This window comes from Coenobita brevimanus, chromosome 11 (assembly GCF_032717465.1).
Source record: "Coenobita brevimanus isolate Jiangsu-jjx chromosome 11, ASM3271746v2, whole genome shotgun sequence".
Classification (NCBI taxonomy): domain Eukaryota; kingdom Metazoa; phylum Arthropoda; class Malacostraca; order Decapoda; family Coenobitidae; genus Coenobita; species Coenobita brevimanus.
The window spans coordinates 7,794,096-7,807,413 of NC_136964.1; the positions used below are offsets into that span (position 1 = coordinate 7,794,096).

A 13,318-nucleotide genomic window follows, 5' to 3' on the forward strand; every position below is an offset into this window, starting at 1 on the left:
ATATTAGGACAGGAGTGAGTTATTTGAGGGTGGAGTTACATGGAGAGACAGAATGACGAATGAGGAAGTGAAGGAGCGTTGTGGTGTGGATGTGACAGAAAGCGTTAGAAATACATTGAGGTGGTTTGGCCATGTGGAGAGGATGGAGAGACAGACTGACAAATGAGGAAGTGAAGGAGCGTTGTGGTGTGGATGTGGATGTGATAGGAAGCGTTCGGAGAAACGCACTGAGGTGGTTTAGCCATGTTGAGAAGATGGAGAGCGAGAGACTAACGAGGAGTGTGTATGTGAGTGAGGTGGAGAGAGAGGGGGGGGTGACCAAGGATGAGAAAGATGGATGGAGTGGAGAGGTATATGAGAGACGGCGTGTGTGAGCTGGGAGCAGGGCAGTGAAATGGCGGGGGACAGAGCGACATGGAGACGATTTGTTTGTGGCCACTCCTTACGGGATTGAGGCCCTGGCAATAGATAGATAGAGAGAAGGACCAACAACTGTAACTGAATAAAATGGAGGAAAAAGTACACTGTGACATCAAGTAAATTCTCTGTTGGTAAAATAGGAAAGAGTAAATGATTGGGGAGAGTTAGATGTCAACATGGCTTTATAGGACTGCCAAGGTTGCTAGGAATATTAATGCTATGTGTGTGTGTGTGTGTGTGTGTGTGTGTGTGTGTGTGTGTGTGTGAGAGAGAGAGAGAGAGAGAGAGAGAAAGACCAAGGATGTAAGGTTAGGCGTGTGTGTGTGTGTGTGTGTGTGTGTGTGTTTACCTAATTGTATCTTAACAGGAATGAGTCAGGCTCGTACTGTCCCGTGTCTCAAACCATTTTTATCAAACATATCCTTAAACTTATGAATAGTTTTGGCACACTTTCGTTCGGTAGTGCATTCCACTGATCAATTGCCCTATTTGGGAAACTGAATTTCCTTACGTCTTTATCGCCTCTCGTTTTATGTAGTTTTTTGCAGTGTCCTCTTGCTGATGCTTCCCCATAGGTTATATATTATTTTACGTTTATTTTCTCTTTCCCTGAGACGCATTTATATAGCATAATCATGTCTCCTCTTTTCCTTCTCGCCTGTAGTGTTGGTAGATTCAGTTTTTCAAGTCTTTCTTCGTAGCTTAGATCCCTTAAGCTTGGTACCCATCTTGTAGCTGCCCTTTGTACTTTTTCAATCGTGTGTGTGTGTGTGTGAGAGAGAGAGAGAGAGAGAGAGAGAGAGAGTAATACACGAATAATAGCAGTCTAATATGAAATCTGACCATATAATAACCACACAGTATTAAGTCATTTCTGCTGTCACTGGTCTCTTTATATACAAACTAAACATAATGTAATTTTTCCTTTTAGCTTGTACTTAGGTGTATTTGAAGTCCATATGCAATCTATCTATCTGTCTATAGCCAGACGCCGTAATTCCCTAAGGGGTGGCCACACAAATCGCCTCCATGTCACCCTGTCCCCTGCCATTACCCTCCCCGTAACTCACACGCCTCTCTCTCATATACCTCTCCACTCCATCCCTCCCTCTCATCCTTGGTCGCCTTCTCCACCTCACTCATATACACTCCTCGTTAGTCTCTCACTCCATCCTCTTCACATGGCCAAACCATCTCAGTGTATTTCTCCTAACGCTTTCTGTCACATCCACACCACAACGCTCCCTCACTTCCTCATTCGCCAGTCTCTCTCTCCATGCAAGCTAATCATTTCTATTCTTTTTTTTCAGCTGGTACTTCGGTCAGATGTCCAGGCAAGATGCAACGGACCTTTTGATGGGAGAGAGAGACAGTGGGGTGTTCCTAGTTCGTGATTCAACTACCATACTAGGCGACTTTGTGTTGTGTGTAAGGTGAGTGCAGTTTGGTGGGTTTGTAGTGATGTTGTGGTGTGTGTGTGTGTGTGTGAGAGAGAGAGACAGACAGACAGACAGACGGACGGACAGACAGACACACAGACAGACGGACAGACAGACACACAGACAGAATATCTTAAAACGTTACGAGAGAGAGAGAGAGAGAGAGAGAGAGAGAGAGAGAGAGAGAGAGAGAGAGCCGTATCTTAAAACCTTTCAAGGAGAGAGAGAGAGAGACGAGTCGAGACGAGACGAGAATATCTTCCTCAAAATATGACTAATACATAAGGGTAAAATCGAATGCATTTGAAACACACACTGATAGAGAACGAGGTATTCACTGCATTTCGCCCGTTGTCAATATTCTTTACGCTGAAGTGGGAGAACAGTTGTGTTTTTGAATTTACCATCTTCTATAAAGTATATTGTGATGAATTTGATAATGAAAATAAGCATAATATTCTTTGATAATAATTTGACTCGTGGAATCAGGTGCGAAAGGAAGTTTAGTCATAGATTTTGAGAAGTGGAGAAGGATTATGAAAAGATGGGGTTTTACGTGCATGACTCAGTTCTATAGAAAGGCAGTAACACACACACACACACACACACACACACACGAGAGAGAGAGAGAGAGAGAGAGAGAATTATTCCAAGCCTTGACCCATTCTTTCTGATATTAAAAAAAAAAAAAATACAAATTTCTTGAAGCTGTGTAGATAGATCAGAGAGAGAGAGAGAGAGAGAGAGAGAGAGATAATGCCACTGAGGTGCAATTTAGGTTGGTCACTATCCGTCTTCTATAGCCAGACGCCATAATCCCGTAAGGAGTGGCCGTTGGTTTTTGAGTTAGTTGTTTTACGGGGAGGGGCACCTACCCTCCACCAACCCACTTGTTGACACGTAGGGAACACGTGTGGGTTGGTTACATGATTACCACCCAACGTTGTTAGTGGTTTCCTGGCTTACTGGAAACCATTAGGCTTGTCACTCAATGTAAAGCCACCTGACAAGGAAAGAAGAGTAATAAAAAGTGACAGGAAAGATGGGAGAAATAGGAAGAGAGGAGGACAGACACAGAAAAAAGAATGATAAAGAAGTAGGCAGGTAATGGCATTGAGTATACATTGTTAGTCTTTGTGTGTGTGTGTGTGTGTGTGTGTGTGTCTGTGTGTGTGCGCTCTGTGATAATTACCTGGTGTGAACTGATGGTTATTTGCAGTGCTTTGTATCCTCTTGACTATGAAATATTTTTTGGATTTGAACAATTTTGCTGTATGGAATAACCATGGGATATTTTTTATTTTATTTTATTTTATTTTTTCGGGACTTGAATACTGATACTGTGTGAGCCTGACTGATAAAAATACATTGCCATACGAAAACCGAATATGTTTAGAACCTTAGGCATTAGATTAACTGACAATAGAAAGTTTTAATATACTGTTTTATAGCCCCACAGAATGAAATTAAATACAGTATATGTTTGTACCAATTATGAATGTGAAAGTATAGAGAGGGTTAGTTTCATATATTTTTCACGATGTTTATTATGAGTTATTTGAATCCCTTAAGGGGTGGCTACGAATGATTCCTTCCATATCACCCTTTCCCCCACCAAGTTAACCTCTCCAACTCACAACCCCATCTCTCAACCCCGTGTCTCATATACATCTTGAGTGTAGGTTTAAGACATCACTGATTTATTCTTAAAGGCATCACAACTTCGTATATTATTCTTTTTAGGCATCACCAATTCTTATATTATTTTTTAAGTCATCACAAAGTTTGATCTCTCTATCTTTCTATTGCCAGATGCCTTAATCCCGTAAGGGGTGACCACAAACAAATCGTCTCCATGTCGCCCTGTCCCCCACCATTTCACTGCCTTGCTCCTAGCTCACACACCCCTGTCTCATATACCTCTCCACTCCATCCCTGCATCTCATCCTTGGCCTCCCCCTCCACCTCACTCACAAATTCTTGTATTATTCCTCAAGGCATCACAACTTCTTATAGAATTCTGTAAGGTATCACAACTTCTTATTTTCTTTTAAGACATCACTAATTTTTGTATTATTCTTTTTCAGAGAGGACAACAAAGTATCACATTACATCATAAACAAGATAACACAAGGCGATCAAACGCGCTACCGTATAGGCGACCAAATGTTCCCTGACCTTCCCTCCCTTCTCAACTTCTACAAGCTACATTACCTCGACAGCACACCACTCATCCGGCCCGCCCCCAAGCGCTGTGAGAAAGTTGTGGCCAAATTCGACTTTGAAGGCAGTGTAAGTACGGTGGTGCATGGTGGGATAGTGATCAGAACACCCCAGTCGAAGTGATTCTGCATAAGTTCAGTTCCCAAGAAGTGACTGGAGGTTTTTTGATCGTGTAATGCCACCAAGAGAATTAAGGATGCAGGTCATCTCCCCATAATCCCCACGTGCTGCGTGATGTGTATAGCCGTCATGATTTTGGGCACAGAGCAATGCTGGTTGACGTGTATAGCTGCAAGCGTCTTCCTTCCACCCTTTGAACTATAACTTATCCTTACTCATTGACGGGACCACCTGGAGACATGGGGATACTTTCATTTGAAAGAGGAAGAGTTGGTGAGGTTTATTTATCATTAACTCTTTCTCTGGCTGTTATAATTTGGCAGATATTAGGGTTTGAAGTAAGGGTATTTTTTTCCAAATCACTGAAATCCCCTGTTGGGAGGAGTGTGTGACATCAGAAAACCCCTGGCATGTAGGGGTTAAATATCCTTGACTACAGTAGCCTAGCCCCAGGTTCCTTAACTTCAAAAGGGGTAAAAATATGACTGACTGTTATTGTACTATAAGTATGGTACATCCAGTCTCTCTCTAGCACAGTACTGTATATCCTCATTATATGCAAAGGATGTGTTCTGAAGCATCACATTTTTTTTTGGTACAATCATTTATGTGAATTGTATATTGTTGATATTGTTGTCACCCCAGGTTCATCGGAAATGCGAACCCAGTTGACTGCAGGCTGAAATTGGTCTGGCCTTAATAAATCCCAACACAGTGAGATATCTTTCCTAAGTGTAGTGCAGTATATAGCTTAGAAAGTAATACAGGATACTAATGGTGCTTATTAATGGAAAAATGTAGAGTAGAGTTTATGTCTTTGAAAAGTGTTACAGCATACCTATCAATCTCTGTATCTATTTTTTCTCTCTATCTATTACCAGAAGCCACAATCCCAGAAGGGTGGCCACAAATGAACCACCTCCATGTCACCCTGTCCCCACCCATCATGCTACCCTGTCTCCAAGTCACAGCCCTCTCTCTTATCTACTTATACTCCTTATCTATCTATCTATTTGTCTATTTATTGCCCGAAGCCATAATCTCAGAAGGGTGGCCACAGATGAACTGCCTCCATGTCACCCTGTCCTCACCCATCACGCTGCCCTGCCTCCAAGTCACAGCCCCATCTTTCACATACATATGCTACTTATCTATCTCTATCTATTTGTCTTTCTATCTATTACCAGAAGCCACAATGTCAGAAGGGTGGCCATAGATGAACCACCTCCATGTTACCCTGTCCTCACCGATCATGCTGCCCTACCTCCAAGTCACAGCCCTGTCTCTCATGTATTTATGCTGCTTATCTATCTATCTGTCTGTTTGTCTTTCTGTCTATTGCCATAAGCCATAATCTCAGACGCATAGCACCCGTCTAGCAACAAACTCTCATCCCTTTTCTGTCCAACTCTCTAATGCAAGAGTTAACTGTTACTCCCAGTCCTTCTTGTATGCAACAGGTCAGCTCTGGAACTGTCTCCATCTGTCAGTATTTCCTACTTCCTATGATCTCCAGTCTTTCAAATGCAGTGTGTCCAGGCATCTGCAAATGAATGGATCTTGAATTTGTCTCTCCTTTGTATTTATTCTTTTTTTTTTCTTGGAAGGAACGTTTTGCAGGCTCAGCCTTTGGTTCCTTCTTCCTCAAAAAAAAAAAAAAAACTGCCTCCATATCACCCTGTCCTCACCAATCACACTGCCCTTTCTCTTTCTCTCCAAGTCACAGCCCCATCTCTCTCTCCAAGTCACAGCCCCATCTCTCTTTCTCTCCAAGTCACAGCCTCATCTCTCTTTCTCTCCAGGTCACAGTCCCATCTCTCTTATACTTAATCTCCCTTTACATTCACAGGATCCTGATGACCTTCCGTTCAGAAAAGGCGAAATCCTAACCATTGTGAGCAAAGATGAGGAGCAGTGGTGGACGGCACGAAACACCATGAACCAGACCGGATCCATACCTGTACCCTACGTCCAGAAGGTGAGTGGGTGGACTGTGCATCATCGTCATCGTCATCATCATTGTCATTATTGCCATCATCATCATCATCATCATCATCATTGCTTTTATTATCACCGCTACCACCACCATCCTTATTCCTGCCTCAAAACGGGTTGGGGTAGGATTCAGAATCAAGGAAAACCCATCCATCCATCCATCATCCAATCCTATGTTTCCCCATGATGAGCGTAGGAGCCCAGGGCTAGGCAAGTTGGTCCCGACATTTAAGATGAGAGTGACCAGCCTCACTCATCCCTGATTGGCATTACATGAGCAATAAACCCCAACCACCTCTTAGATATAAACCTACACAGGCTCAGTCCAATTGGAGCACCTTAATCCATCCATCCATCATCCAATCCTACATTGCCCCATGGGAAACATAGGAGCCCAGGGCTGGGCATTTGGTCCCGACATTTAAGATGAGAGTGACCAGCCTCACTCAACCCTGAGTGGCATTACATGAGTAATAAACCCCAACCACCCCTTGGATATAAACCTTCACCGGCTCAATCCGATTGGGGCGCAATAATTACCCACTAAACCACCAGGTGCCAAAATTTGGTTATATGGTTACCACCCAGGTTAGTAAATGGTTTCCTGGTGTACAGGAAACCATTTGGCTTGTCACTCAGTGTAGAGTCACCCACAGGCAGAAGGAAGAGGAAAGAAAGACAGAAGAGGGAGTGTAAAGTCACCCGTAGGCAGAAGGACAAGGAAAGAATGAAGGAAAGAAAGCCAGAGGCTGATGGATGGAAAGAAGGATGGAGGAGAGGAAAGGGCAGACACCTGACAGCAGTACTACATCGAGTGAGTGGATGGTGAGCACCCCCACCTACCACAAATTTATTTATTTATTTATTTATTTATTGAGGTGAAGATGCACTTGATAGGTTGGTGATGGTTGGCTGAATGCGACATATCCGAATAACATCATTGTATTTCAGCTAATTTCCACAACGATGTTATTCGGACATGTTACATTCGGCCAGTCGTTACCAGTCTGTCAAGTGCATTCTTTGCCTCTATAAAAAAAGAGAGAGAGAGAGAGAGAGAGTATAGTAGCCTGCATTTAACTCTTCACCACAGGAGTTCCCTTATAGCTTTCTATCTATCTATCTATAGCCCGACGCCCTAGTCCCGCAAAGGGTGGCCGCAGACAAAACGCCTCCAAGTCACTCTGTCACCCACCATTTGACTCCCCTCCCCCCAACTCACCCCCCCCTCCCTCATATACCTCTCAACTCCATCCCTCCACCTCATCCTCGGTCTACCTCTCCCTCTCCCTCCCTCCACCTCACCTACATACACCCTCTTAGTCAGTCTTTCATTCTCCATTCTCTCCACATGTCCAAACCACCTCAGTGTACTTCTCCTAATCTTTTCAACCACATCCACATCTACCCCACAACGTTCCTTCACTTCTTCATTATTATATTCATAAAATATAATAAGAATAGAACAATTAATATGTCACTGAATGCAAGGTGTTAAGCAAGGATGAGTATCTATCTCTATGTATAGCCAAGACGCCGTAATCCAACAAGGGGTGGCCACAAACAAATCCAAGGTGCCCTGTCCCCTGCCATTTCACTGCCCTCCCCCTAGCTTACATCCCCCTCTCTCATGTACTACTACCAGTAACTCAACCTCCCTCTCTCATGTACTACTACCAGTAACTCAACCTTTTTGTCCCACAGTATGAAGAAGGTGACACCATACCAATGACAACCAGCAACAGAAACAGCTCACAGTCAACAGACACCGCACCACGACCCAAGTCCAGCCTTCAGGTTAGTGCCCAGGGTGGCTTTTGAAGTTTCATTGTAAATACAGTAATGGTATGTATCTGTTGCTATTACTCTTCATTAATGGTAAATTTAGACTAGATAATGCAGTACAGTAATTCCGTGTTATGTTATCATTTTCAATATTCTTTTCTGCTATTAAGCACAGAGGGTGCTGAAGAGGGGAGCCTTCATGCATTGGCACCAGTATAATTAGCCAGCTCTGTTGCCTAGTTATACAGACATTCTTTATCTCCCTCCCCATCCCCCAAAAGGAGGATGGTGGCCTGCAGGAGAAGGGCAACTTCATTTTAACTCCATTGCAGTCTGTATAGCTTATTTGCGAGTTTCCCTAAGTTTACAGTACCAGTAGTATGGATGAAGTTGCAGCATTTTGGAACACATCATCAACATGTAGATGTCTGGTGATGCAGTTGGTGGCTTATGGTTTTAGTCCTAGAGGTGACTGGTGGATTTTTTTGTCTGTAATCTGAAACACTACATGGGGTGGAAGGTTACCCTCTTACCTTTATATGTTGTGGACTATAGGAACCTAACCTCAGTCTCCTGTGTTTTGTAGGGGGCAATATGGGTATGACAGGTACCAGTTATGCTCAATTTTTTTTTCATCGAGGCAAAGATGCACTTGACAGGTTGGTGATGATTGCTTGAATGCAGCATTACTTCATAATCTCTTTACTCATTAGCATTATTAATTGACAGCAGATATCTGAGGGGGAAGTTTGGGTTAGTAAATGTTATTTTGCACATGTTGCACTCAGCCAGTCATCACCAACCTGCACTGCATCTTTCTTTGCCTCAATAAAAAAAACTGATTATACAGGTAGTTACCATATTGTATCATATCGTAATTTATCATTTATAAAGGCTCCACCCTGCTTGCACATGTTGGCCTTGGTCACATAATGGTGGCTCTTCATGCTGTGGTATTTGATGTCAGGCAGAATATAAATAACATAATAAGGAATTGCTGTATGTGCATCACAAGAGAATCATCTTACTGTGCATTAAGGACTTCTCACATTTTGTTTCTAGGTGACGTATGTATAGGCATTCTTCATAAGGAGCCGGTATTTCTCCACCAGGTATACTTAAGCTAGCTATGACCAAAAACACAGAGAATTATCCCATTAGTAAACCACTCATGACTGAAAATTCCCTGGCTGGTTTCAGTGTACCCTCTCACTTACCAATACTCCATTAATCCATTCATTCTGATGATGTATTTTTCATTTTACTCTTCCCAAACTCATTTTACTTTAACTTGGCCTAAAATTGACACCTCTCCATCTTTAATCCAGTAAGATAACAGAAGAACATTGCACTAGACATGAAGAAGTGGTATGAAAAAGATGTAAAGTGATAGTATTGTCTTATCCTATCAAGCTGTTGGATATTACCTGCCAAAGCATGAGAATCTTGGCCAAGTTTAAGTGAAAAGTGCATTCCACCAAAGGATTTTATACAGATTAAGGGAGATCTCTTGTAGTGGAAGGATTATTGAAGGTTGTATCTGTTTCCTACAGTTCAAGAAGTCAGTCCTAAGCTGAATAAAACTGCCAGAAGGTAAGAAGAGTAGAGCAAAAAATATCTCACTGGAATGGAAGTTGTTAACCCCTTGAATCTGGTGACTTATATTTTACTCTTACATCTGGACAGTTTTATTCAGTTTTAGAGACACTTTTCAAACTTGAGGCTTTAGATACAGCTCTTGTTAATGCCTTCACTGTGAGGGTTGTCTCTAAACTAAGCTAAATAAAATAATGTGAAGCTAGGTATAACAATGAAAAACACATTACCAGATTGAAGGGGTATATCTTTGAATCTAGGTGACGTCCATTTCCCTTTACTCCTGCTGCCACCAAACAATTTTATTTGGCTTGAGCAAGGCCTCTCATATTAAATGGATTTATTAAGGCTATACCAACCCCACCAGATATAAAAATTTGTATGAATGTGAATATGATTATCAGTAATAAGGGTAAAAATGACTAAAGTCAGGACATGCTGTGAGGCCTGGTGTAATCTTTATAACTTTGACTTTGAGCCTGTGGCATGTTGTTTTCCCAGTGTCCTGAGATATATGGAGACTGTTATCCAGGCTGTTATAGTTACCTACCCTAGGTACTTATATTTCCTACCAACCCACAGTGGGTGGATGGACACCTGAGTAGAGCAGCACAAGCTGCCCACACTAGGGTTCTAACCCTGGCACTGTCAGGCCACAGCATCATAGCTGCTAATGCTAACCACTTGGCTGCCATGGCAGTGATGGCAAGAATAAAATGAAAAAGACATCCCTTCACTCAATGGGTTAACCCTTGTGGTAAAAGATGTCACCTTTATTCCTTCTGCTTCTGGATGATTTTAATCAGAAAGAGTCTCCTAATAAAGCAGTTGATGAGAGTTTATCTAACCTTTCATTAGGCTTGTTAGTATCTAACCTTTCATTAGCCATGTTAGTTTGTGTGGTGGTAGCGTGATTGAAACGAAAAATGCATCACCAGTTTCAGAAGGTTAATGCCTAATATCTACCACTTAAGTTGTTTAACCTGTTAAATTATTGTTAAGTACATATTAACCTTAGATGTACTGTAATGTACATGGAGAAAAATTTGACTCCTAATAAATGACCTATAAACACATACAAGACTGGACAGATGTAGAGTTTAGAAGTTTGCCTTAACTGCACTGTCACCTCTGTTATGTTCCTTGTAGAAAGAGATGTTTGGGGAACTAAATAGACGGAGAAATATTACAGCAACACTCAATTTATATACATGTGTTGTTATATATGTGTGTTCTGTGTTGTAAAGCAGACTGTTAAGATGTATTTCATGTTGCCTGAGATGGCTGTTAACTGTTTATAGACAACAGGATTTTCTTATTTCATAGTCAGATGAAGGGATGTGTATTGCCTTTGTCTGGCCCTTTCCTTCTCAAATGCAATAATCCTGGACCCAGAGATTCTTATGTCACTTGAGACCAGTTATACTGATTTTGTCATCTGCCAAGCCTCTCTGTTAGGTTGGTCAGAAGCAAAGATCTGTTGCATGCCTTTGAGCACTCGCATCAAATTCTTTAGCAGTGGCAGTACAGCTTCAAGTTATTTCAGTTTGCTTAACTTTCATTACACTAGCTGGGGTAAAGTATCATAAGTTCACTATGGGTTCAGAGACGAGTACTTTCCTTTTGTCTAGGAAACATATAGATTTAAAAAAGCAGGGTACTTGTAGGATGGGACACTGAGACATAATTTCAACTGAGAATTGTGGCCACAGAAGCTTCAGCATGGCACAGGCGTACATGATTAAATTTAATGTTGTCTTTGATTGAGAATTATACCAACATGCAAGAAAACTCCTCCAATGTCCTCAGTTCTTTTATTTCAGGTGTATGAAGAATTAAGCATAATCATCAAGCAGGACAGGGCATGCATTTTCAGGAAGAGTTCTGGGGAGCAAGGCTTATTATATGCAGGTGTACAACATTCATGGCAGCACTGTTTATCCATATGAACTTTATTGAAACTTCAGATATTTCTAGGTTGATGGGATTGGTATTAACATTTCTTTCACAGTAGCTGCTTACTCAGATAAGAGAAGCCATCATTTTACTCTGCGTGACCTGTCTTGATGGAACGGGTCTTTCCAGCTATGAAAGCTCAGCACTGAACTTTTAGATTGTCATAAGTTACCAAATATGAAGCAGTCAAAGCTCCTTCTTTGGTAGCACCTAGTTAAGTGTCAGTCCAGTATTTTTTTAAGTCTGGGAATTACGTAGACACTTGAGACTCTCCTCCCTTAATAGTACGTAGAAGAACAATCGACTGTCCATTGGTGCTTTGTACAGGATTTGTAATTCTAGGAATGGAACAAGTCATTCTTAATATGCGTCTTGAGCCGACAGCCTCTCAAATTGTTATAATAATTTCCTTGGTGCTGATGAATGTTAGCTTGAGAGGACATAGCTTCTTGTCCCTTGAGAGGCATGTACATAAAGCTCCTGTCTGTAAAAATAGATTTATGGGTTACTGTAGACAAGCATATGTTATTCAGTCATGTTATACCTCTATGTAATTCATGTGGATTAATTGGAAGTGCATGACTACATGGTGTTCCTGCATGTATGAGAGGAACTTACTTTTTAAACAGTTTTGCAGTTCTGGAGAGGATTGTTCTTACTGTAACCCTTATGCATGCTCTTTCTATTACTTATTACTACACTAAGAATACACACCTCACCTTATTACTTATTACAGTACAGATGTAAAATACAGTACATTCTTCAGTAGTCAGTTCTTCCTCCTAGTTGCCTTGTATTTTTTATTCCTTGTATCAGCCTTCCTTCTCTTAGTTATCCTTAATACAATGATACAAATTCCAGGTGAAGAAATAATCAAACCTCTTCTGTTACAGCGGAAGTTGCCAGCTTATGCACGAGTGAAGCAGGCTAGAGTTCCCAATGCATATGACAAAACTGCCCTTAGACTGGAAATTGGCGATCTCATCAAGGTAACGAAGATGAACATTAATGGACAGTGGGAAGGAGAACTAAACGGCAAGGTTGGACACTTTCCCTTCACACACGTGGAATTTATTGACAGCGAAAATTCGGCTGATGGTGACCCGAATTAGACACCTTAAATGTATATGTTAGGGAATGTAATGTTTAGAATCTTTTATTTTCTTAGAACTAGTGTGATACTTTGAGTGGATGTAATTTAGAGTGAATGGGAGTGTGTGTGTGTGAGTGTGTCTGTGTGATAAATGAAGGTTGTGTGTGAAAGACTCCGACTGTGTGAGCGAAAGATGCAGTATTTGTGAAGCTTTTTACAGTGAAAGGTTTTAATGATTTGTGAGATAATATAGAAATGTAACACTATATTCAGACCCCATGATCCTACTGAGCTTAGGAGAAACATTACTACACTAGTACTGTAAAGTGCATGACTAGATTTATAGGAAGGTTTTATCTCTGCACATAATTTTGACTTAATATCGTGTTTGGGTGATGTCTTTTTAAAAGTTTATTCTTGCCTCTTTCAGACGATCGTATTAAGTTTGTGAGATTCCACTATACTCCTTTCACCTTAACCTGGCCCAGATTTTTGTCTTTTTGCAGCTTATTTCATGCAGACCATTGGAGGAGAAAGACAGTACTATGCTCTACATCCTTTCCATGGCACTTCTTTTATCTATCTATCTATTGCCAGATGCCTTAATCCCGTAAGGGGTGGCCATAAACAAATCACTTCCATGTCGCCCTGTCCCCCGCCATTTCACTGCCCCGCTCCCAGCTCACACCCC

The 13,318-nt window shown here is 41.5% G+C and overlaps 1 protein-coding gene across 4 annotated transcripts in view; it reads left to right on the forward strand.

Moving 5' to 3' along the window:
- The window catches only part of Crk (Crk proto-oncogene, adaptor protein), a 116,795-nt gene extending 103,716 nt beyond the window's left edge, over nt 1-13,079 (forward strand). For all 4 annotated transcript variants that reach the window (XM_080281296.1, XM_080281301.1, XM_080281310.1 and 1 more), the window contains 5 exons: nt 1,731-1,853; nt 3,947-4,151; nt 6,052-6,180; nt 7,902-7,994; nt 12,428-13,079. In XM_080281296.1, the coding sequence (XP_080137422.1) occupies nt 1,731-1,853; nt 3,947-4,151; nt 6,052-6,180; nt 7,902-7,994; nt 12,428-12,646 (769 nt within the window). In that variant the 3' untranslated portion in view covers nt 12,647-13,079. The remainder of the gene's footprint in view (nt 1-1,730; nt 1,854-3,946; nt 4,152-6,051; nt 6,181-7,901; nt 7,995-12,427) is intronic.
- The last annotated feature ends 239 nt before the right edge of the window (nt 13,080-13,318 follow it).